We start from the raw sequence: 22,403 nt of genomic DNA on the forward strand, positions 1-22,403 counted from the left end.
AGGGTCACGAGGTGAGTGGGCGCACCTGGCGCCGGCACCGTTCGGGACGCACACTCACCCGGGGCCTGACACCACCCGGGTCCCACAACCACCCAGGGACCGGCACCAGCGGCACCCGCACCCACTCAGTGCGTGGCACCACCGGGACCCGGCCTCACCCAGAACTTGACATTGCCCTGGCGCGCGCCCACCCGTGCTCCATACAACCTTGGGCACATCCGTGGCCGCACCGTCCTGCACCAGCACCTTCCCGGGACCAGCATCCACCCAGGGTCTGCTCTGACGCGAGACTTGCACCCATCCAGCACCCACCCCTCTCCCGGCCAGGAGCTGCACCTGCCCAGAACCCACCCAGCACCTCACACCCACAGGGGACACGGTCCCCACCCTGTGCCCCGCAGGATGTAGCGCCTTACCCCGACCCTGCATCCATCCCACTCCCTTTGGTACTCAGCACCCCACTCCCAGGCAGACACAGCCTCCCCTGTCCACCCACCTGGGGCACAGCAGGATCCAGACACTGTCAGTTTTGGAAACAAGGCAGGGCTTTCCTCTTCGCTAAAAATACTTCCCATGTGCCTTCTATCCCCACCTCCCTGACTGCTTTTAACCCCAATGTCAGCTCTGGAGCAGCACCAAATGATGGCAGAGCCCAACACAACCAACAGGGTAGTTGAAAGTTCGGAGATGCCAGCCAACACCCCCCAGGAGGGCAGTCCCAGCCAGGGACAGGCCATGCTGTGCTAAAGGGGAGCTGCACACTGAGCACATGTGGCTGTGCCAGGCACACACACAGCTGGATGCTGAAGTTTAGGAGCACCCATGGCACCCCAAAACTCTGCGTTCATGCCCTGCCTGTTGGGATCTGCGCTGTGCACTGCCTCCGTGGGCCACAGGCACACTCAAAAGGATGAGAGCCCAGCCCACATTCCCAGCGCAAGGAGAAGACGGCAGCACTAGTGTCCACATAGTTTATTTCCTTGACTCTCAGTAACAAAAACAAACTAGGTTTTTTCCCTCCCCTCCCAAACCACCTACCCACCCCCCAGCTTCCCCTTGGCTCAAACGTCGTAGTTGGGGTTCTTGCGTAGGATAACAAATCCCTCCAGGATGGGTGTCACAGGTACGTGCTCCTCTGTGGCCAGCTCTGCCCGCTCTCCATGTGCCAGCAGCACTGGTGTCGTGTGAGTCTGGAAGCCAGTGATGGTTTTGGGCTTGCCTGCCTGGCCCACCACATCCACAGCCTGAGAGAGAAGAGTGAGATCAATGCCAGGGACACAGAGGGACATCAGCACACACCCTCCCCAGCCCTGGCTGCCCCTTACCTGTCCTACCCGAACCGACACGGGCAGAGGCCGCAGCTCCTCATCGAAGGTGACCAGCATGCGGGGCTGCATGGCAGCAACAAGGCCATAGAGAATGTAGTGGGACTTGCCCAGGATAACTGGAGGGAAGACAGAAGTAAAGGGGCTGAGCAGTGCCCACGCTGCAGTGCCCACGCTGCGGGGCAAAGAGAACTGGGGTGACAGAGCTAACATCACTCACTGTTGCGCACATCCAGGAAGGAGACAAGGACGGTCAGCAGCCCAGCCACAGCCACCTGGCTCATGAGCTGGCGATCACTGTGGTATGGGCAGAGGGTGAGTGTTCCCTTGCCCAGATGAGTCAGGCCCTGGTGTGGCAGAGAAAGTACATGAAAGAGCTATGGAGTAACCTGGGACTCCCAGCCATGCCCTCAGGAGGGTGACTCCCCCAGGACAACACTCTCCTCCCACACCCAGGGCAGGACCCCACACTTCCCCTTCCTTCCACACACAAGCAGTGAGCGCAGTATCATCACCTGGGCCAACCGCACCATGAAGAGATTGTTGGGGTCTTTGGCGTGGTACTGGGCCAGCTGCCGCAGCATTGCTGCCAGCCGGGCATTGTTGGTACCTGGGGACAAGGAGGTGCAGGCAGAGTAGTGTACAAGGCACGGGTCTCCCACCTTCTCCCCACAAACAAGCCTCAAACCAGGCTGTCCCCAGGCTTACCACTGCCAACCATGCCCATGGCAAAGATGGAGTTGTAGGAGACCTCGGGGTCAGCGTCGTGGGAGAACTTGCTGAGGGTATCAAGGATGTTGAGCCGGGGATTGGAGACTGAGATAAGAGCCAGGGCCAGGGGCACAGCACGGCGGAGTGTGGGCTCCCCGTACCGCAGCTGCACAGAGGGGAGGTGGGTGTTAGATCACCAAGTGCAGCAAGGTCTACTGAGATGTGAGGCAATACCCAGTTTCTCCTCCGAGGTCCCTTCCCAGCCCTGTGCTGTCCCCGTGGTGTCACTCACCAGGTGGCCGAATGTGCGCAGGCCCATCTCCGCACCAATCTCCTCGCCCATGGCAATGAGCGCGATCCCCAACACCGCCACGCCCTGCAGGGACACAGGCACTGAGCGCCAGGCAGGGAGCACCCAGCCCAACACCCAAGTTCTTAAGCCTCTGTGCCCACCCCAAGCGTAGGGGGACAGGGTGAGCAGGGGATCCTGCTGGGAGCTGTTTTCCCTGTGCTCTGACACCACAAAGGCCTTAGGGACCTTTCCAAAGCCCCTAAGTTCCTGCTCCAAAACCATAGACCCCAGCCCACATTTCCCCACCTGGTGAGCACCCATGTCAGCTGAGCTCTCTTTCTTTTCCTTCTCTTTCTTGTCCTTTTTGTCCTTGTCCTCCTCTTTCTCCTTGGAGTCAAAATGCTCACTGCAGATGTGCAGGAGCTGTTGCACCTTCAAGACATTCCCTGAGCCTGGGGAGAAAGTAGAGGGCCAGGATCAGCAGGCAGAGGACCCTGGACCTGCTCCTGCCTCCTCCCACCTTGACCAGCCCAACACACCCGCATAAGCACAGATATCCACCAGTGTGTTGGCGAAGCTGCGGAACGGCTCCGACACCACCTCCAGCGCTGCCAAGATGGCCTCAATTGCCTCTCCCTTCCCTGTCAAGGAAAGCATAGTGGTTAAAGGACAGCAGTGGAGGGATGCTCCCACCCCACTCCCCAACCCATGAGCCACTGGCACTGCCCAGCATTACCCAAGTGGTTCAAGCCCAGGCCAAGTGGCAGCCACCGGGCGTAGGTGTCCTTCAGTTCTGTCTCTGATTTCTCCATGATGGTCTGGAGGATAGTCGAGGTGACATCCCCATTGCAGGAGCCCACTGATATCATCCCACAGGCCAGGGCAGTCACACCAGCCACCTAGTAATGGGGGAAGGAGCCATGTCATACACAGGGATAGCTCAGAGCAAGCTAGCCTACAGCACTAGGTACCCTTGGTCTCCACTTCCTATGAAAATCTGGGCTACTGCGAGACCTGATGGTTTCCTTCCCTCCTAAATCTGCTGCAATCCCATTGTGGCAGCAGCTCAGATAAGGAAAATAGGGTCATGCTCTTCTGGCACAGCACAGTGCTGAGCAAGGACATGTGGCCTTGCTCTTGGAGCTCAAGCTGGCTGCAGGACAGCACCTGTATTCCCAGGAGCTTCGGGGCACTGGATGGGGAAGCAGGAATCACAGGCAAACCCGGCCTCACGCCCTACCTCCATGCTGGACTTGGAGTCTCCCATCACAGGCAGCAGCAAAGTCAGGACATCCTCACGGTTGGAGCCCGCATACGCCAGTCCCAGCCTGCAGAGAGTCCAGAGGAGTGTGAGGGAGGAGCGGCACCACCCTGTGCAGCACAGGGAGGCTGGGGCCAGGCCCTTACCCAAAAATGGCTCCAATCCTCATGGTGTTGCTGTTGTGGAGGACATAGTCGGACAGGAGGGCCAGGGCAGGGTCACACTCATTTTTCACCCCTGAGTTGACGATGCCACACGCCAGGAGGGCTCCAGACTGCAAGGCAGAAGCAGCGTCACACCCTAGCCACCAACACACAAAGCTCCCTGCCAGCCAGTGACTGATGTCACCTCACACATCATCACTCCCACTCCCCAAGATGGGCAAGTTGGTACAAAGTGGGCAACGCCACTCTGGATCAAGCTGAGAAATTCAAAGCTCATAGCTCTGTGACAAGGGGAGCCCCCAGGGTGCTTCAGGCAGTCCCCAAGAGACCAGCACCTCGCTGTGAGCTGCTCAAAAGCCTGGAACACAGGGCATCCAACCCTTCTCTGTGCAGGAGCTGAGCTGCACAGGGGCCCAAAGCAAGGACGTTCCCCAGCCAGCTGCATGCCCAGCTCACAGCAGGACTGCCCCATGCAGACACAGAGCCAGGATCTGCCACTGACCTTGATGTAATCTTCTGAGGAGTACAGGTACTTGTCGATCTGTGTGAGCCCCCCGTCCACATCCCACAGCAGGATTGTGCCCAGTGAGGCTGCAGCACTCAGCATCCCTGTGGTTCCAGGGAAGAAAGGCCCCCATCAGGCCTGAACTGATGTGCCCTGTCTGGGGCTTGCAGTAGCCAGGGACATAGGCCAGCTCAGTCACCCTTACCCCAAAAGGGACAGGGTGGTAACCCCAAGCCTAGAGGCACTTCCAGCCCTGTCCAGCCAGCTAACTCACCATGGTCCTTGTTCTTGTACAACCATTTATTGCCATCATCTGTTAGCAGCTTGTCCTGTCCAAAGGCAGCATTCACAAAGCCATTCACAAAGGAGGACGCCAAATTCATCCGGGCTGAGTCCACTTGGGAGCCACTTCCCCCAAACCCTGTGGAACAACGACAGGGTGAGGAAAACAGCAACAGAAGCCCTGCCAGCCCTCAACATGCAGACATCCCACACCATAGGGGAACGAGGACCTGTCCCATCACCAGCAGGAAAGAGAAGCCCAAATCCACAGGTCAGAGACCATGGACAGGCCATCTGCCCACCTCAGATACACATCTGACCACACAGGCTCAGAGGTGCTTGGCGGCCTTAAGAACTCCACACAGGCAGGGACAAAAAAAGCTACAACACAAGCCCTTACGGTTATTCTCCAGGTGGGTTTTGTAAATATCGTCTGGCACTTTAGGCTCCATGATGTCCAGCTGCAAAGACAAGGGAGAAGGGGGTTACCTCCTGGCCAGCACATCCTACAATGGCAACCTCTCCAGGAGGTATCTGGCCCAGATCATAGGGATGATGGATTTCTTCTCAAATCTTGCCACAGAGCCTGGCAGCCAGGGCAGCCACAGCTGGAGGTAGCCCAGGGTGCTTTTCCCAGCTGGGACACTCACCTCTCTGGCTAAGGCCAGGAAATTGCTGTTGAGCTGGACATTGGACATGATCTCTGTTAAGTCCTCGTACTCCTCTACATCCTCGTTCAGCTCCAGGAAGACCCCATGGCGGCCCAGCATAAAGGCCATCTGCTTCTGGACAACTCTGTGCACAGGGGAGGGGTTTCCTGAGTGCCCAGAACCCAGCAAGCCCCAGCACAAACACAGGTTCACCAAGCAGTGAGCCAACCTGCCCTGCCCAGGGCATACAGACATGACCTACTCTTGCCCATCCTCATTTCAGGGACAAGAGTCTCAATCCAAACCCCCAGACACCTATAACAGTGACAGATCCAACCTATCTCTGCCCAGATGGGGAGCCTTGCCCCACCGGGATGAGCAAAGGCTGCAGGGGGCAGGGAACATCTCTGCTTACACATCTTTGCAGGAAGTGAAGATGTCCTCCACCAGCTCCACATCATTGAGCATCAGAGCCAGGCGCAGGGCTTCAGGGTAGCGATTGAATTTGCGGAAGATGCCCAGGGCACAGCGCAAGAGAGCCGAGTTCTCGGGCTCCGGGACATAGCTTACGCAGCTTTAAGGAGGAGACAGACATGAGGGTGACAAACAGATCAGGCAACCTTGGCCCAACAGGGATCAGGCCCCGTCCAGCACCTCAGCCTGCCAAGCCCCCTCACCTGGTCAGGTAGAGGCACACTTTGGAGTAGGCGTTGTCATCAATGTACTTCTCCAGCATGTCCATCTGCTCTATCTCCATGAGCAGGTCACAGGCCTCATGCTCTGCATTGTGGGCCATGTTGTAGGGGACAATCTCCTTGACCAGGGTGAGGAGTGTGTCCCTCTGAGCCTTGTCAGCTTCATCAATCTCCTGCCACTCCTTGGCCACCTCTCCTGCCAAGTGCCTGCAGGAACAAAGGGACATCACCACTACAAAAACCAGTTTCACTGAGCCATGAGAATGGGGAGCAGCTGCTCCCAGTTAGCCAGGGCTCTGTGCTGTTTATGGAGGCTCTGCATTCTGCAGACCTTATGGGGGACAAGGCCAGAGGAGAAATAGGGTTAAGACCAGAGATTTCAGAGACCATGGCAGCAAGACTTCTGCAGCTCGAAAACCATCATGAATAGAGCATGAAGTGACACATACACAGGTGTGATATGGGCAGCTGAACACATGACCAGCTAGTCAAGACACATCCCAGACAGGCCAGAGCCAAAGAGCTCCAGGAAATTCCCCTGAGCCCTTATCCTTCCCCTCTGGTCCCCCTCAGGCTTACCTGACGTATTCATGCCCCCAAGATGCCAGCTCCTCTTGGGAGCCCACCAGCCGGTACTTCAGACACTCACGCTCCCCACTCATGGTCATGGCCAGGACAGAAATGATGTCTGCTGCAAAGCGCTGCAGAAAGAGTGCAGAGCTCCAGACACAGGCCAGGCACAGGGAACCAGGGACACAACACCCTCCCTGTGCCTGCAAACCACCACAGGTGGCAAAGGTACTGTCCTGACAAGTTATAATGCTCTGGAGCAAGTCACAGAGACTGCTGTTAGATCCCAGGGTCCAGAGGACTCTGTGATTGCCTGCCCCAGCACTGTCCCCTGAGTCACGTGGGATGGTTGGGCCAAGAGTTTCTACCTTGTTCTCTCCTGGAGCCATGTTCTCGTAGATCTCCTTCAGCTTGCCATAATGGGGCCGTAGGAACTTGAGGGGTTTGGGAACAGAGGTCATGGAGGTGGTGGAAGAGCGGATCTGCCTCCGCAGCTCCTCCAGGGCTGGGCGGTAAAGTGATGTGTCTTTCTCCTGCAGAGAGAAGCTGCCTGTTAGGGAGCAAGGGGCTGGTTCCTGAGCCACCATCTCAGCAGCCCACCCCAAACACAGCCATGGCTCTTAGCAGAACAGCCCCCCACCCTGGGGTGCCTCCTTCAGCCCAAGAGCTAGAGAAGGAGGGCACAACAGGGTAGAAAGCCTCTCTCACACTAGGGACACAGAGGTCCCTCAGGCACAGGTCAGAGAGGCAGCAATGCTGGGGGACAGATCACAGCAGACAAACAGGGGCCCACCCCACTCAAGGAAAAATCCCCCCATCTCCACTGCACTAGGAACAGCCATAAGCAAGACACAGACAGAGTCAAATCCTGGCCAGGACTCCTTGCTGAGGGACACAGTACAGACTTACCCCCAGGCGCTCCACCAGCATCTCCAGCTCATCCTGCAGCTGTTTGTCCTCCTCAGACTGCCGAAATGCACAGGAGAAAGCAGAGTTAAGGGTGCAGAGCACAGGAAGTCTCAGTGTGACAGAGGCACTGATGTCACCCCAAGCCGCAGGGGTACCAGGACAAACTGATGCACTCATTGCTCAGGGCACCACCCTGCCCCAGTGCTACCAGGGTGGAGCAATGCTCACATTACCGAGGATACCTTCCCAAAGATACCACCCATTCCCAGGGTGTGAGATGCACCTCCCCTGTTACTCTGTGCTGTATGAAAACAACCCCACAGAGAGGGGCATGTCAGGTCACAGCCCAACGGGGAGCTCCCCACTGACAGCAGCCCCTTCACCCACAGACTGTGTCCCTCAGCCCACGGGAACTCCCAGAGCCAAGGTCACCCCCGTGCTGGGCAAAGCGGGGAGCCCTCCACAGTGCCCAGTGTCACACACACACCCTGGTTACACCACAGCTTCCCTCACCAAGACTCCTCTGAGACCCCCGAGCCCCCCGCCCACAAATGGGAACCCTCAATTGCGTCACGCGGGCACCCCATGACGTCCCGGCGCCCCGACAAGGGAACCCCTCGCTGCCGTCACGCGTCCGCGCTGGAGGGAGTCCCCGGAGGGATGCTGGCCGCCCCCGTGACGCGGGATGACGTCCCGTTCGCGGAGGGATGCCGGCCAACCCCGTGACGCGGGATGACGTCCTGCCCGGCCGGTGACGCGGGCCCGAACGGGCCGTGACTCAGCTGCGGCCCGCGGCGCGGCGGCACTCACCAGCTCCTGCTCCTTCTCGGGCCCGGCGGGCGGGTCCCGGCGGTCCCGGCCCCAAGGCGGCGTGGGTTTCTCGTCGCCGCCCGCCCCGGGGCCGCCCTGCACCCGGCTCTGTCCGCCGCCACCGCCCGCGTCCATGTTCGCCCGGCCGTGCTTCCGCCGCACCGCGTCTGCGCAACGCCGTGACGGCACCGCCGCGCGCCGGGGGCGGGGCCAAGGGCGGGGCGGGCACACGTGCGGGGACATCGGCACCGGCACTGACACCGGCACTGACACCGGCACTGACACCGGTACCGACACCGACACTGATACCGGGACTGACACCGGTACCGACACCGACACTGACACCGGTACCGACACCGACACTGACACCAGTACTGAAACCGATACCGACACCGACACTGACACCGGCACTGACACTGGCACTGAAACCGGTACCGACACCGACACTGACACCGGTACCGACACCGACACTGACACCGGCGCTGAAACCGGTACCGACACCGACGCTGAAATCCGTACTGACACCGGCACTGAAACCGGTACCGACACTGACACCGGCACTGAAACCGGTACCGACACCGACACTGACACCGGTACCGACACCGACACTGACACCGGCACTGAAACCGGTACCGACACCGACGCTGAAATCGGTACCCGACACTGACACTGACACGGGCGTCGATACTGACGCCGGCACCAGCGCTGGCACCGGCACTGACTCTGACACCCGTACCGACACCGACACACCAGTATTGACACCGACACTGGCACCAACAGTGGCACGGGCTCTGACGCTGACACTGGCAGCGGCACTGGCAGCTGGAGACCCGGGGCTGCACCACCCTGGCACGGGCAACGCTGCCACCCGAGCTGGGCAAGTGAAGTAGCATTGCTGGCAGGCTTGCCGTGGCCCCCACATGTCAAAGACACCCGTGGGCGGCCTGGTGCCCCACCACCACCTGTGTTCACACACACCCCTCCATGCTGTGTCCCTGGCTCCACAGTTTGGGCAAGTGGCGCTGCCTTCCCCCTGTCCCGCCTGGCGCCCCGGGAAGCACTTTCACCCCCTGAACAGCAGCACCCGGGCACCGAGCAGGTGACCTGTGGGGATGCCCTGTCCCGGACAGGTGGTCACACAGGGCTGGGAACTATCGAGGCAGGGTGTGAAGTTGTGCACAGCCCCGGCCTTCTCCTTCCTCACTGCCAAGGCTCTGACCACGGCTGCGCACCCCTGGGTGCGTGTGCTGTGGCATGGGCCTAAGGGTGACATCGGGGTGCCGTCCTTTAGGTACCGGGACGGGGTGTCGGTGTGCGTGTGTGCACCCACCTGCGCGGGAGCTGCGCTGGGGTGTGCCCGCGTGCCGGAGCAGGGCGTGCTGCTGCGGCTGTGCACCATTACCGGCGGCTGCCGGCACCGGTGACCGGTACCGTGCGGCGCTGCTCTGCCCCCCTGAGTGCCGAAGACAGGAGCCGGTCCTTGTGTCCCTGTGTGCGTGTGCCGGTGCCCGCTGCGGGCAGTCGGATGTGAGCCCGAGTTCTGCTGCCCGTGCCGGTGAGGGCGCCGGTCCGAGTGCCGGTGTCGGTGAGGGATGCTGCGGGTGCCTTTGCGGCTCACCGTCTCGGCGCCTTTGCGGCTCTCGCGGGGCGCAAGCGGCGGTGCCGGTGCAGATACCGGTGCGGGCGCCGCCGGTGCGGAGCTCCTCCCGTGCGCACGGCGGTCACCCTGCTGGGGTGGCCAGGCCGAGTGGAGCTGAGCGGTGCGACTGGGCTGGGCACCGGGGTCCCCGCTCCAGCCCCTCCCGGGCCGCCGGCCCCCGTCGCCCCCGCCCGGTGCCTGCGGTCCGCGCGCCGCCGGTCTCAACCCCTGCGGCTCCATCTCACCGGCGCGGCCCCATCTCCACCCGGCCCCATCCCTGCCCAGCCCCGGTGCCGGTCTTGGCGGCAACGCGGCGCCCGGTGCGGGCCATGGCGGCGGCGGAGGCAGGCGGCGCTGCGGCGGCGGCGGGGGCCCGGCGCGGCCCGGGCGGGGAGCGGAGCTAGGCAGGAGGCGGCCCGGGATGGCCAGGATGAACGTGGCCCTACAGGAGCTTGGACACACCGTGAGTGCCCGGGGCAGCGGCGCGGCAGGGAGGAGGGCAAGAGGAAGGAGGATGGGGAACACCGGCGAGGGGCTCGGCAAGGGGGACAGGAGGGGGTCGGGGCACAGGAGAACCCCCGAGGCTGGAGAACTCAAGGAGCTGGAAGGGCTGAGGGGGCTTCGGGAACCAGAGGGAGGGAGGGAGGGCGGGGGGACTGGTGGATTACAGGGGGCGGCGAGAGCCTATGGGATGCAGGGGCTGCGTGGTGCCGGGGCTAAGGGAACTGAGTGGCTAGAGGGTTCCTGTCCCCCATGGTGGAGGAAGAAGGACCCCCTCCAAATCCCTGCCTGGGGTTGGACAGAGGGAACTGAGGTGGTTCAGACACGGCCCCACAAACCCCACTCCACCGAGTACGGTAATGCTGCTCATAGGGTGAGCCCCAAGACAGCACCTCTAGAGGGGGCAGGGGGCCCTGTCCCCATGGCTCTCAGCCCTATAGAGGGGGTAGGAGGAGCCCCAGAAATGCGCTCCTGCGTTGAGGATGCCACAGAAGATGCTGGAGAGGGGGTGCTGGCTATTGCCCAGGATGAGGACCACCCAGGAGCGGAAAGGAGCATGTTGAGGAGAGCTGGGGTGGTGGGGGGGCCAGGTTGGCCAAGCTCATACAGGATGCTGAGCAATCCTTCCTAACGCCAGCATCTTCCAGGAGCCTGACTCAGTGGGGGGCTCCTGTCATCTCCTGCCAATCCCACCCTCCTGCTGCAGCCCTTAGCGATGCCCCCTCCCCATCCCAGCAATGCCCAGTGGGCAGAGCTGGGCATGAGGCACTCTCCTTGATTTCCCCTCTGTCCATCATCCATCCCACCCCAGCTCCTTCCTGGCCCGTGACACCAGCCCTGCATGCTGGGCATTCACTTTAGTCTGCAGCACGGACTGGAGGGTGAGGTGCAACCCACCCAGGCGTTAACTCTGAAGCCTAAGGATAGCTCACAACCAGCAGCATTGCTGATTCTCTTTCACCAAAGCCTCCAGCGTTTTCTTCTAGCTTATCCCCCCCACCAATGCTGCTGGCTCAACTCCACCATCTCCCTCTTGGCTGAGTCCTCAGCAGCCCTCACGGCTGGATCTGTGCAAGTTGCCTGGCAAGGCCAGGAGTAAGGGGGACCCTGCCCTGCTGGCTGGTACACACTGCAGTGCCCCTTCTCCCCTTGCACGCTCTGTCCTGCATCCTGGTCACCCCCGGAGCCAGGATGGAGCTGGAAGCACTTCCAGATGTTTCAGACCCGTGCACAACTGCATGGAAAGTTCCAGTCAGGGGAGGAGGGGTGAGACAGCAGTACTAGGAAACCGTTGCTTGGTGACGGGGACCATGTCTCCGTGGCGATGTGTCACCTGTCGGCAGGGCTGATGCCATGGCTATGCAGAGGGATGCTCCGGTGACGGCGCCCAAGCCCCTCATTAGCAGCTCTCCCCGTACTCTCCAGGGCCACCCAGGGCTGGGGACAAGCTCTGCGGGAGGCCCAGGCACACTGAGGGGGGTCAGGGGCTGCCTCAGCCCCGCTGTGTAATCACTGAGCAGGCACTCGGCCCTGCCATAAGAGCAAGAGGGTGTGGCAGGGCGGGGAGCAGCTACCCCCACGCCCCTGCCCCAGCCCGCTCCCTCCCTTAGCAGATGCCCAACTACAAGCGTGCCACGTTGCAGGACGAGGAGGGGCCGGAGCCAGCGGGGGATGGCAGCGCCTCTCCTGACAGCGTGGAGGTGAGGTCTGCCCCGGCTCCTCCATCCTTCCCCTCTCCATCCTCTCTAGCCCCTGTCCTCACCCTCTGGGGCCTGCCTGCAACCAAGTGGGCAGTGGGAGCAGGGCTGGGAGCCAAGCCAGACATGGCTGTCCCCAGGGATGTGCTGGGAGTCAGCCAAAATGCGGCACAGAGTGTGCCTGGACAATCGTCCTTCCTTGTGGCTTGGAGGGGGCTGCCAGCACCCACCACCGGCTTGCCAGGGCTGGTGGGGAGGGATGCCCTGGTCCTCACCTCCTCATGCAGCCACAGCAGGCACTGGGGAGTGGCAGGGAGGGAAGGGGGGGCAGTGATGTTCGCCCCCCCATGGTGCGATGGCAGATCCTGCTCCTGCCCAGGTGGGGTTCCGGAAGGGGCCGGGGACGCTGCTGAGCCGCCTGGCCTCGCGCAGCCAGCTGGAGCTGGTGCTCTGCGCCATCGCCGTCTCCCTGGCCCTGCTGCTCAGCGTCGCCATCGTCACTCTGGCCATTCAGTACCGCAGAGGTAGGGAGACTTGGCAGTGGCGTCCCCACACCTGGGAGGACGAGCAGTGATGGGTCAGCCCAGGGTACCTGCTCCAGGTGCTCTGCCCATCCTGGGGTACAGACAGGGCTTGGCCCCGCTCCGTGCCTCGGTTTCCCCCAGTACACTAGCCCAGCCCCAGGCATGCCTTCCCTGCCAGATCCCTCTCACAGCACGTGCCTGACGGATGCCTGTGTCCGGGTGGCCAGCAAGATCCTGGAGGCCCTGGATACAGAGATGGACCCATGCCAGGACTTCTACCAGTACTCATGCGGGGGCTGGATTAAGAGGAACCCGCTGCCCAACGGGCGCTCCAAGTGGAGCACCTTCAACAGCATCTGGGACCAGAATCAGGCCATCATGAAGCATCTCCTAGGTGGGCACCAAGGGGTCGCAGACACTGAGGGGGTGACCCCTGTGTCACTGGGGCTGACACACAGCCTCCCGCAGAAAACGCCACCTTCAACTCCAGCAGCGAGGCAGAGCGGAAGACACAGCGGTACTACCTGTCCTGCCTCAAGGAGCAGAGGATAGAGGAGCTGGGATCCCAGCCCCTTATGGAGCTCATCGACAAGGTGGGCAGACACCCACACATGAGCCGAGCTGTCAGGGCTCGGCCCAGCACATGTACTGCTTAGCTCTTCACATAACTGGGGAGGGAATAGACCTCGGGGATGCACCCCATCCCTCCTTGAGGTGCCAGGTCTGTCTGCTGGCAGATTGGGGGATGGAACATCACCGGCTCCTGGAACCAAACCAGCTTCATGGAGGTACTCAAGAGTGTGTCAGGCACATACCGGGCGACCCCCTTCTTCACGGTGTACGTGGGTGCAGACTCCAAAAGCTCCAACAGCAACATCATCCAGGTTGGCACCTTGGCCCCCAGCGGTGGCAGACACCAGGGGACACCAGAATGTCTATGCTGCCCCTCTCTCCCCACAGGTGGACCAGTCGGGGCTTTTCCTCCCATCCCGGGATTACTATCTGAACAAGACTGCCAACGAGAGGGTGAGGCTGGGTGCTGGGCATGCTGCCAACAGCAATCAGGGGAAACCCATGGCAATGGTGTGTGAGCAGCACTGGGACACACCTGGCATCTCCATCCTGCCTGGTGGGTGCTCACCCCAGGGAGGTGTGATGAGCTGTGGTTGGCACTGAGGCAGGGCTTGGGGTTCCACAGGTTCTGGCAGCGTACCTGGACTACATGGTGGAGCTGGGCACACTCCTGGGGGGCACCCCGGAGCCCACCCGCCTCCAGATGCAGCAGGTGCTGGACTTTGAAACCCAGCTGGCCAACATCACCGTGCCCCAGGCTGAGCGGCGGGATGACGAGAAGATCTACCACAAGATGAGCATTGCCGAGCTGCAGGTGGGCATGGCCCAGAGGAGAGCAGGTGGGCAGGGAGACCCTTCTGAGACATATGGGGACTTGTCCAGAGGGCACCAAGGGGTCCGTGCCCATTGCTGTCCTCACTCTGGGACACCCTGGGCAGCCCCATCTGCTGTGGGACATGCACTGGGTGTTGAAGAGTAGTGCCCATCCTCCCAGTTGTTACTTTTTGGGGGAAGCTGCCCCCTTGTATTGTGGGGCCAGGGGTCCCCTCCCTGTCCTGCAGCATTAAGAGCAGCAGAGGGGTGAAGAGAAGGATCTGGAGTGGTGAGGGACTTTGGGTCCTTCCCAAAAAATACAGTTCCTGCCCCAGGAGATCCCCTCCATGCTGAGCAGGATGCAGCAGAGCCAATCCAAGCCCCCGGTGCCACATTCCTGTGTCCCCTCCAGCTGCTGGCCCCTGCCATTGACTGGCTGGATTACCTTTCCTATGCCCTGGCCCCACTGGAGCTGGCGGACACGGAGCCTGTGGTGGTGTATGGGGACACCTACCTTCAGCAGGTCTCTGACCTCATCAATGACACTGACAGGAGGTGAGGCTCCTTCATATCCCTGGCTGTGGCTCCCATGACAGGGACACATTTTGGGCTCATCAGTCTCTTGAAGTCATAGACCGTGGTGAGCTGCAGCATCTCTCTGCCCCCACAGCATCCTGAATAACTACCTGATCTGGAACCTGGTGCAGAAGACGGCCTCCAGCCTGGACCAGCGCTTCGAGACAGCCCAGGAGAGGCTGCTGGAGACACTCTATGGCACCAGGAAGGTAACGGAGAGCCCTGGGATCAAACCTCTCTGCACTCAGCCTGGAAGCAGCCAGGACCTCCTCTGTCCTTCAGATGCCCTTGGGATGCTAAGACCTGGATGCTTCAGTGGGATCCCAGGGATTATCTTCTGGGATGGGGGTTTTGCTGCTGTCTATCTCCCCTCTGATGAGGAGGCAGAGCCAGGCTGGGTGAAAACAGGGAAGCAGGGGAGTGGGCTGAGGGTTTCACGGACCCTCATCTCGCTCCCACAGTCCTGCACGCCCCGCTGGCAAACCTGCATCTCCAACACGGATGACACACTGGGCTTTGCGCTGGGCTCCCTCTTTGTCAAGGCCACCTTTGACCGGGACAGCAAGGCCATCGTGAGAATACTTCTGTCCCCATCCCCTCCCCATCATCATCCGTGGGAATCCCAATTCCACCCAAGCCCCAGGGCTGGAAGGCAGGGAGCTGGAAAATGGGGCCCCTAGCCCTGGGGAGGTTGTACCCTGTCCACCTTGTCCCCACCGAGGCATTGTTGGGGGTAGGGGGCCTTCATTCCCTCCCCTCCCCAGGCTGAGGAGATGATCAGCGAGATCCGTGCAGCCTTCGAGGTATCCCTGGACCAGCTGGACTGGATGGATGAGAAGACCAGGCAGGCTGCAAAGGAGAAGGTGACCCCAGGGAGGGAAGTGGATGGGAAACTTCACCCTATCCATATAAGCCCCCCCAATCTCACTGCTGGGGCCTCTCCCCATGCAGGCGGATGCCATCTACGACATGATTGGCTTCCCTGACTTCATTCTGGACAACAAGGAGCTGGATGATGTCTATGATGGGGTAGGGAGCACCTGACTTGTGGGGAAGAAGCTTGGTCATGCCAAGCTTGGGGGGGCCCCATTGTCGAGTGATGTCCCTATTTGGGACGTTATGCAAAGCCACCCAAGTACTGAGTTCATCCTGGCCAGGGTGTGGGGAACCACCCCAGTGGACCTGTCCTCATCCCTCCTCTTCCTCACCAGTACGAGGTCTCTGAGGACTCCTTCTTCCAAAACATGCTCAACTTCTACAACTTCTCTGCCAAAGTGATGGCCGACCAACTCCGGAAACCTCCCAACCGCGACCAGTAAGGGGTGGGCTTGGGGGGGAGGAGGGGAGGATGTGATCCTGGGTGCCTGGATGGCCCTGGTTCAGTGGGGAGGAGGTCACCCTCATGGGGTAGCACAGCACAGTAGGTCACCTGTGGTTGCACAGGTCACCTGTGGTAGCTGTGGCTTATCCCCAGGCAAGGACCTTGGTAACAGGACAGGGGCAAAAGTGCCAACCTTGGGCAGGGCCCGTGGTGGGCAGTGGCATAGCAGGGTGCTGGGGCTGGGGTGAGAGGGACACATCCCTGCCTGTACCCTGTCCCACCTCCCTGCCCCAGGTGGAGCATGACCCCACAGACTGTCAATGCCTATTACCTGCCCACCAAGAACGGGATCGTCTTTCCTGCTGGCATCCTCCAGGCTCCCTTCTACGCCCGCAACCACCCCAAGTGAGTCTGGCATGGGGGCCACCTCCTGGAGCCATGGGTTGGATCAGGGCCAGCATGCCACAGAGCCCCCCACACACAAACAAATAAAACAAATAAACAAATAAAAGCCCTAAAGGGTTTGTGTGTCCCTCAAGGCTTTACATCCTGCAGTCAAGACAGCCTGAGTCCCCTTAGGGCCAGCAGTGTCCCCAACAGGAGTTATTCCCAGCTGGGTCCCAGGTGGAGCAGAGTTTCACTGGGTGTCCAGACAGAGATGGGGTGGGCTGCAATGGCATCGTTAACACATCCTGTACTTACATGGTTCTTTCCCATGGCCTCACAGAGCCCTTAATTTTGGTGGCATCGGCGTGGTGATGGGGCACGAGCTGACCCACGCATTTGATGACCAAGGTGAGAGCCTAGAGGCAGCACTGGCCCCGACCCCTGTCACCTTCCTGTCCCCCCTCAGCCCCTGCCCCTGGCATGGGGAAGAGGTGCCCTGGGTGCACAGGGGTCCCGCTTTGCCATCCATTGCATCATGTGTGCTCGTGCCCCCCTGGCCACCCCCTTCTATCATCCTGTCTCCCCAGGTGGCACCTGCCGATACCTTCCCCCGGCTTCTCTGTGCAGCTTTCGCTTCATCTGCTTGGTGAGGACACAGTGTCTGCAGCCCCAGCCCCCTTCTCATCCTCCTCCCTCCAGGGCATGGGATGGGTCCCTCTCGCATCCACTTTGCTTTGCACCTTACCACAGCCCCGGAGCTGACATGGGGTCAATGAGGGAATTTGGGGTCACAAATCTGAGCTGGGTTAGCGAGAATGCACTGGAGGATGCCTGGGGACCCAAGTGTATGGCTGGGGGATACCTTCTTCCCTACCAAGGTGCCAGGTCCCCCTGGCATCCCCCGGTGCCCATTCCCCCACCACACCCCATTCTGCTTCGGGAACCCCTGAAGCAGAGGGGCTGCAGTGGGACGGCTTCCCCTGGTCCCACCCCAACCCACGGCTCGGTCCTGCAGGACGAGAGTATGACAAAGAGGGAAACCTGCGGCCATGGTGGCAGAACTCCTCCCTGGAGGCCTTCAAGAACCGGACGGCGTGCATGACGGAGCAGTACGGCCGCTACACCGTCCACAGCGAGAAGGTCAACGGGCGGCAGACACTGGGCGAGAACATCGCCGACAACGGCGGGCTCAAGGCAGCCTACAACGTGAGTGCCGCCATCCGGAGGGGACAAGAACCCCCGTGCCTGTCTGTCCCTTCCCGGAGCTTCAGGCCAGCTCTCCCGCAGGCGTACAAGTCCTGGCTGCAGAAGAACGGGGAGGAGAAGCGCCTGCCAGCCCTGGGGCTCACCAACCACCAGCTCTTCTTCGTGGGCTTTGCGCAGGTAGGGCGGAGCAAGACGATGGGCTTCCCGTCCCTCCCCGGCTGCTCGGAGCCACCCCACAGCTCCCCATCCCGCTCCGGGGGATGCTCTGTCCCCATCCCTGAGGCTGCTCCCACTCCGTCAGGTGTGGTGCTCCGTCCGGACGCCCGAGAGCTCCCACGAAGGGCTGGTGACCGACCCCCACAGCCCCGACAAGTATCGTGTCATCGGCACCCTCAGCAACTCCCGGGACTTTGTCGAGCACTTCGGCTGCCCCCTGGGCTCCCCCATGAACCCCGGCAAGCACTGTGAGGTGTGGTAGGGACGGGGAGGGTGCCGGGGACAGAGGGGATGATACGCTGCTGTGCTCCCCCTCCCCAGACCTCAGTGGCTGCCGGAGCTGGCCACGGGCAGAGAGCAGTCCCCCTCCTGTGCTCACACTGCACACCCCACCTCTGCACCCTCCCCGGCACACACGGCCCCACACCAGGCACCCACCGCAGCCCCATCCACGGCTCGGGGCTGGACACGGCCGGCAGAGAGGCTGTAGCATCCCCAAAACGCAGTTCTGCCCCCCAGCCCTGATGTGCTTGAGTCGGGCACAGCTCAGTGTCCCCTGCGCTGCGTCCCCCCCTCAGGCGGGCAGGTCCCGGGGAAAGCATTAGAGCCACGATCCCCCTGCTCCTGCCCCCCACCCTGCCGGAGATGGAGGCTGGGGGCTCCGCGCTTCCCTTGTCCCCTCCCACTCCAGCTTGGCTTCCCCATCCACCTCTGCTGGGACCAGCGGGCGGCAGCGGGGACTCTGGTGCCTTCAGTTGTGGGTGGCTGTCGCCGAGTTTATTTAACGATTAAAAGCAGTTTCCACTTACTGCAGCAGCTCCGGGTCCTTGGCGGTGCCGGGGCGGGGGGAGAGGTGGGATCTGAACGCTGGGGGGGGGGGGCGACTCCAGGGCTGGGCACGCGTGGGAGGTGAGACATCCCGAGGGAGGGGAGCGGGGAATGAGACGTCTGGACGGACATTCCCTGAATGAGGGAAGCAGAGGTGTGGGGAAGAACACAGCAAGGCTGGTGGGGACGAGCCCGGGAGCCACGGGAGTCCCCGGTAAAGCCCAGCTCGGGAGTCCCGCTGCTGATCCCAGCCTGGCCCGAGCCTCCACTCCGAGCTCCCAGGGCCCGCCACGGCCGGTCCCGCCCCGCACAGCGCGGCCCCAGCCCCACGCCGGGGTCTCCCGAATTCCCCGGTACCGGGACCCCGCGGGACTCATCTGCCGCGGACAGAGGCGCTCGCAAAGGCTGCTGGGAGTCGTGGTTCTGCCAGCGGACGACGCAGGGCATGACAGGAACTGTAGTTCAGCGTGAGGGATGCTGGGAGGGGTAGTTCGGTCACGGCAGGCCCGGCGCCTCACCGCGAGGGTTGAACTACATTTCCCAGCAAGAAGCGCGGTAGGGACAGGGTCCGGGCCTGGGCGCCTCGGGGGTACGGGGGCACCGGGGCCGGGCGCCGCGGTGGGGCCGGGCCGGGACCGAGCCGGGGGCTGGGCCGGGACAGATCGGGGGGCCGGACCCGGGGGGAAGCCTGGGCTAGGCCCCGGGCTGGGTCACGGATGTTGGGCCTCGGCCCGATCCCGGGTGCGGGACTGGGCCCCGGCTGGGCCCGGGATGCAGGGTCGAGCCGGGTACCGGGCACCTGTGGGTGTGGAGGTGAACTGCCCCCCTGGGGCCGTGGGCAGGCTCGGCCCTGGGGCGGCAGAGCGTAGGGACAGGGGCAGAGGAGCATCCCTGCCTTGGGGTCAGGGGCAATGAGACAAAGCGCCGCCTTGGGGACAGGGATCCAGGGACACCCCTGCCTTCAGAACACGGGCAGTGGGATGTCCCTGTCATGGGTGACACGGCCCCATTCCCCAGACAACATGCTCACCTTGCAGGCATTGTTGCCCAAGCCTGGCACCATGGACAAACCCATCACTCCGGGGGAGCTGCTGTGTCTGGGCTCCAGCCTCGCCTTCTCTGGCCTCTTCTACTACCTGTACAGGAGGAAAGCCAGAGTCGTGGCACGCATACAGGTAGCCCTGTCTCTTAGATGCTCTTTCCCAACCACTGTCTCTTCCCTACTGCCCTCCACTCTTTGATTTGGGTGCACACACTGATGCCTGCAGCCTGCTCCATCCTCTGGTGACTTCATGACATGCAGATTTGAGCAGGCCACATCCTGCCAGGGATCTCCACAGAGGCATTCTTGGCCTACTCACTGCCCTTTCCCTGCCCATGCTCACACTCAGTCCATGCTCTTTCAGGAGGCCCCAAAGCTCCAGGTCGATGACAATTTGCCAGCCCTCGTGTCTGCAGCTGAGGGGCGGTGCCTGCCTTATGTTGCCCTGGAAGGTAAGGACACCCTGTGGCCCTGCACGAGGGACAAGGGCCAGGATCTCCTCTTTTGGCCATGACACATCCCTTGTCCTTAGGCATAGTGCTGCCAGCCCAGGCTGCACTGACCAGCCACTACCATGAGGGGCTGCAGGGCGTGATCCAGAAACTGCTGCTGAAGGAGCATCGACTGATCTGGAATAGCTTGGCCCGAAGCTGGTGAGTGATGGGAAGGGACTGCAGGAGGGGGCTTGCAGCAACGAGTCCAGACCCCATCGTCTGGGGCTGTGTGAGAGGCAGAGAATAACTTGGTTAAAGACTTTAGTCCCTATCTTAGCTTAGCATTGAGAGATCAGAGCTTATCTGTGTTGTGGCCAGCAGGAACAGGGCAGTGGTACTGGTACCAGTGGTATCCCCTGGTACTCAGCACTGGTGAGGCCACACCTCAAGTCCTGTGTCCAGGTCTGGGTCCCTCAAGTCAGGAAGGCCACTGAGCTGCTGGAGCAAGTCCTGAGAAGGGCAGCAGAGCTGGTGAAGGGCTGGAGCACATGTCTGATGAGGAGCAGCTGAGGGAGCTGGGGATGTTTAGCCTGGAGGAGACTGGGGTGGCCCTAATTGCACTCTCCAACCCCCTGAAAGGAGGTTGTAGCCAGGTGGTGATCAGCCTCTTCTCCCAGGCACCCAGTGACAAGAGGAAGTGGCCTCAAGCTGTGCCAGGGGAGGTTTTGGTTAGAGGTTAGGAAGAACTTCTTCACATAGAGGATAATTAGACATTGGAATGAGCTGTCCAGGGAGCAGGAGGCTTCACCACCAGGGAGGCAGTGGAGTTGATGTCCTTGGAGGTATTTAAGGAAACATTGGACATGGCATTTAGTGCCATGGTCTGGTTGACAGGCTGATATTCAGTCATAGGTTGAACATGATGATCTCAGAGGTCAACCTAACTGATGGTGTGATTCTCCACACCCCAACCCTCTGCATTTGCAGGAGTGAGAGCGAGCGGGTGCTCTCAGAGCAGATCTACACAGTCCCCTTCCTGCTGGCCTCGCCAGGCCCTGAGGCAGCCACACAGGTGAGTGTGGACAGCCCACTCCAAGCCGTCTGCCTGCCCCTGGAGATGGTGTACGAGCGGTTCCAGCAGCCATCCCACGGCTTCCGCGACCTGCTGGGCCAGTACCTGATTGGGGAGAAGCCCAAGGGCATCCTGGAGACGGAGGAGATGCTGCGGGTGGGGGCTGGGCTGACGGGCATCGGGGAGCTGTCCCTGCACCCCGACGGCTCCCTGCACCTCCAGCCGCCGGCCCAGGGAGGCGAGTTTTTCCTGTGCCTGGGGGACTGGCAGACGGTGCTGTCAGAGCTGGAGTCGGCCAGCGGGCTCTGGAAGGGGGCGGCGTTGCTGTGCGCAGCAGCGGGGCTGGCCGTGCTCCTGCACGCCCTGTGCCGCGCCTACCGCCGCTGCCGCCCCAAGCAGCAACAGGAGGACAAGGAGCTGGATGGGGAGGAGGCCGGCGACCGGGCGCCCGAGGACTCGTGCGTGGTCTGCCTGTCACGGCCCCGCGAGTGCGTCCTCCTGGGCTGCGGCCACATCTGCTGCTGCTTCCGCTGCTTCCAAGCCTTGCCCACCCGCCTCTGCCCCATCTGCCGGGGGCCCATTGACCGCGTGGTGCCCCTCTACCAGGCCTGAGAGCACCTGGGGGTGCCCAGGGAGGGGCAGCGTGAACCAGGCCAAGCCTGGAGCCTGCAGAAATCTCAGCTGTCTCCTCATGTGCAGCTGTGCAATTCCTTTTGGGAGGGAGGGCTCTTGGTGTGCCCTTCAGTCTGTTTTGGGGAGGGGGGGAGTCACAGTCTCCTCATCCTCCCTTTGTCTGCCAGAAGGACACCCCTAAACATGAAGGCTTGGGGAAAATCTACACAATGCCTGAGATGAGGAGCTGAGACCCCAACCCCACACTGGGGCACTACTTTGGCTGCCAGCTATTGGACTTGTGTCTCTTTCTGAGCCATGACCTCCCAAATGCCACACAGGACTTCTCCCTTGTGGTTTGTTTTGTTTTTTTTTTTTTCCAGTGTGTGGATTTATGGGGAGGATTATGAGGGCAAGACCAGGGCTGGTAGGACACAGCAGGTGCAGTGGAGTGGCAGAAATCCAAACCCCCTTGACCCACTGCAGTGACATACCTTGGTGCCACCTTTGTCCTGCCACCTGAATCCATGTGCCTACAGCCACTGCCCAGATGACACTGGGGACACCCAGGGGCTGGCAGTGATGAGTCCCTTTGCCAGCTGTTCTGTCACCAAGACGGGAGCTCTGTCCCTCTGTCACTCTCTGCATGGAGAACAGCTTTAGGGTGCCACAGAGCCTGCCCTCGTGTCCAGCCCCACTACACCCAGCTTTCCTGCTGACCTCCCGGACAGGACCGGGTGTGGGAATGACTTGCAGTGGTGTGTGGAGTGATAAAGCCAAGGAGCTGA

The 22,403-nt window shown here is 61.4% G+C and overlaps 3 protein-coding genes across 9 annotated transcripts; 2 read left to right on the plus strand and 1 right to left on the minus strand.

Moving 5' to 3' along the window:
* Positions 1–970: 970 nt before the first annotated feature.
* Positions 971–10,142, minus strand: PSMD2 (proteasome 26S subunit ubiquitin receptor, non-ATPase 2). Of its 3 annotated transcripts, none has more exons than XM_053986559.1 (21): positions 9,505–10,142; positions 7,365–7,421; positions 6,824–6,988; positions 6,465–6,586; positions 5,868–6,092; positions 5,606–5,764; positions 5,191–5,335; positions 4,941–5,001; positions 4,533–4,679; positions 4,256–4,362; positions 3,736–3,863; positions 3,569–3,656; positions 3,065–3,227; positions 2,868–2,969; positions 2,635–2,780; positions 2,329–2,412; positions 2,034–2,202; positions 1,841–1,935; positions 1,546–1,672; positions 1,326–1,444; positions 971–1,244 (listed from the first exon to the last, which is right to left on the minus strand). In XM_053986559.1, exons 1-21 carry the CDS (start codon positions 10,051–10,053, stop codon positions 1,062–1,064), a joined length of 3,141 nt encoding a protein of 1,046 aa, XP_053842534.1. In that variant the 5' UTR covers positions 10,054–10,142; the 3' UTR covers positions 971–1,061. The 3 variants fall into 3 exon arrangements, with proteins under 3 accessions (XP_053842534.1, XP_053842536.1, XP_053842537.1); XM_053986561.1 differs by lacking the exon at positions 9,505–10,142 and adding an exon at positions 8,175–8,344; XM_053986562.1 differs by lacking the exon at positions 9,505–10,142 and adding an exon at positions 7,878–8,005.
* A 6-nt stretch (positions 10,143–10,148) lies between these two features.
* ECE2 (endothelin converting enzyme 2) lies at positions 10,149–18,435 on the plus strand. Of its 4 annotated transcripts, XM_053986563.1 has the most exons (19): positions 10,149–10,276; positions 11,928–12,014; positions 12,391–12,535; positions 12,714–12,929; positions 13,004–13,128; positions 13,273–13,419; positions 13,496–13,561; positions 13,734–13,922; positions 14,334–14,476; positions 14,592–14,706; positions 14,959–15,069; positions 15,262–15,360; positions 15,449–15,526; positions 15,709–15,812; positions 16,113–16,223; positions 16,546–16,613; positions 17,221–17,411; positions 17,493–17,588; positions 17,713–18,435. In XM_053986563.1, exons 1-19 carry the CDS (start codon positions 10,235–10,237, stop codon positions 17,887–17,889), a joined length of 2,310 nt encoding a protein of 769 aa, XP_053842538.1. In that variant the 5' UTR covers positions 10,149–10,234; the 3' UTR covers positions 17,890–18,435. The 4 variants fall into 4 exon arrangements, with proteins under 4 accessions (XP_053842538.1, XP_053842539.1, XP_053842540.1 ...); XM_053986564.1 differs by lacking the exon at positions 16,113–16,223 and having other exon boundaries at positions 10,194–10,276; XM_053986565.1 differs by lacking the exons at positions 17,493–17,588; positions 17,713–18,435 and adding an exon at positions 16,793–16,851 and having other exon boundaries at positions 10,194–10,276; positions 17,221–17,396.
* A 619-nt stretch (positions 18,436–19,054) lies between these two features.
* Positions 19,055–22,403, plus strand: LOC128812282 (mitochondrial ubiquitin ligase activator of nfkb 1-A-like). 2 transcript variants are annotated; one of them, XM_053986569.1, is made up of 5 exons: positions 19,055–19,268; positions 19,493–19,630; positions 19,862–19,949; positions 20,030–20,150; positions 20,919–22,403. In XM_053986569.1, exons 1-5 carry the CDS (start codon positions 19,227–19,229, stop codon positions 21,613–21,615), a joined length of 1,086 nt encoding a protein of 361 aa, XP_053842544.1. In that variant the 5' UTR covers positions 19,055–19,226; the 3' UTR covers positions 21,616–22,403. The 2 variants fall into 2 exon arrangements, with proteins under 2 accessions (XP_053842544.1, XP_053842543.1); XM_053986568.1 differs by having other exon boundaries at positions 19,055–19,630.

This window comes from Vidua macroura, chromosome 10, assembly GCF_024509145.1.
Source record: "Vidua macroura isolate BioBank_ID:100142 chromosome 10, ASM2450914v1, whole genome shotgun sequence".
NCBI lineage: Eukaryota > Metazoa > Chordata > Aves > Passeriformes > Viduidae > Vidua > Vidua macroura.

What these genes read in the sequence shown, in the direction of transcription:
- ECE2 (XM_053986563.1), top strand. Translation starts at nt 10,235, where the DNA reads ATGGCCAGGATGAACGTGGCCCTACAGGAGCTTGGACACACC. An exon ending in GGCCATTCAGTACCGCAGAG is followed by an intron (nt 12,536 to 12,713) that starts GTAGGGAGACTT and finishes CTTCCCTGCCAG; the next exon opens with ATCCCTCTCACAGCACGTGC. An exon ending in TCTTCGTGGGCTTTGCGCAG is followed by an intron (nt 17,589 to 17,712) that starts GTAGGGCGGAGC and finishes CCACTCCGTCAG; the next exon opens with GTGTGGTGCTCCGTCCGGAC.
- LOC128812282 (XM_053986568.1), top strand. Translation starts at nt 19,367, where the DNA reads ATGAGACAAAGCGCCGCCTTGGGGACAGGGATCCAGGGACACCCCTGC. An exon ending in GCCTTATGTTGCCCTGGAAG is followed by an intron (nt 19,950 to 20,029) that starts GTAAGGACACCC and finishes CCTTGTCCTTAG; the next exon opens with GCATAGTGCTGCCAGCCCAG. An exon ending in AATAGCTTGGCCCGAAGCTG is followed by an intron (nt 20,151 to 20,918) that starts GTGAGTGATGGG and finishes CTGCATTTGCAG; the next exon opens with GAGTGAGAGCGAGCGGGTGC.
- PSMD2 (XM_053986559.1), bottom strand. Translation starts at nt 10,053, where the DNA reads ATGGAGCCGCAGGGGTTGAGACCGGCGGCGCGCGGACCGCAGGCACCG. An exon ending in TTCACTTCCTGCAAAGATGT is followed by an intron (nt 5,336 to 5,605) that starts GTAAGCAGAGAT and finishes CCCTGTGCACAG; the next exon opens with AGTTGTCCAGAAGCAGATGG. An exon ending in TGCGCACATTCGGCCACCTG is followed by an intron (nt 2,203 to 2,328) that starts GTGAGTGACACC and finishes CCCTCTGTGCAG; the next exon opens with CTGCGGTACGGGGAGCCCAC.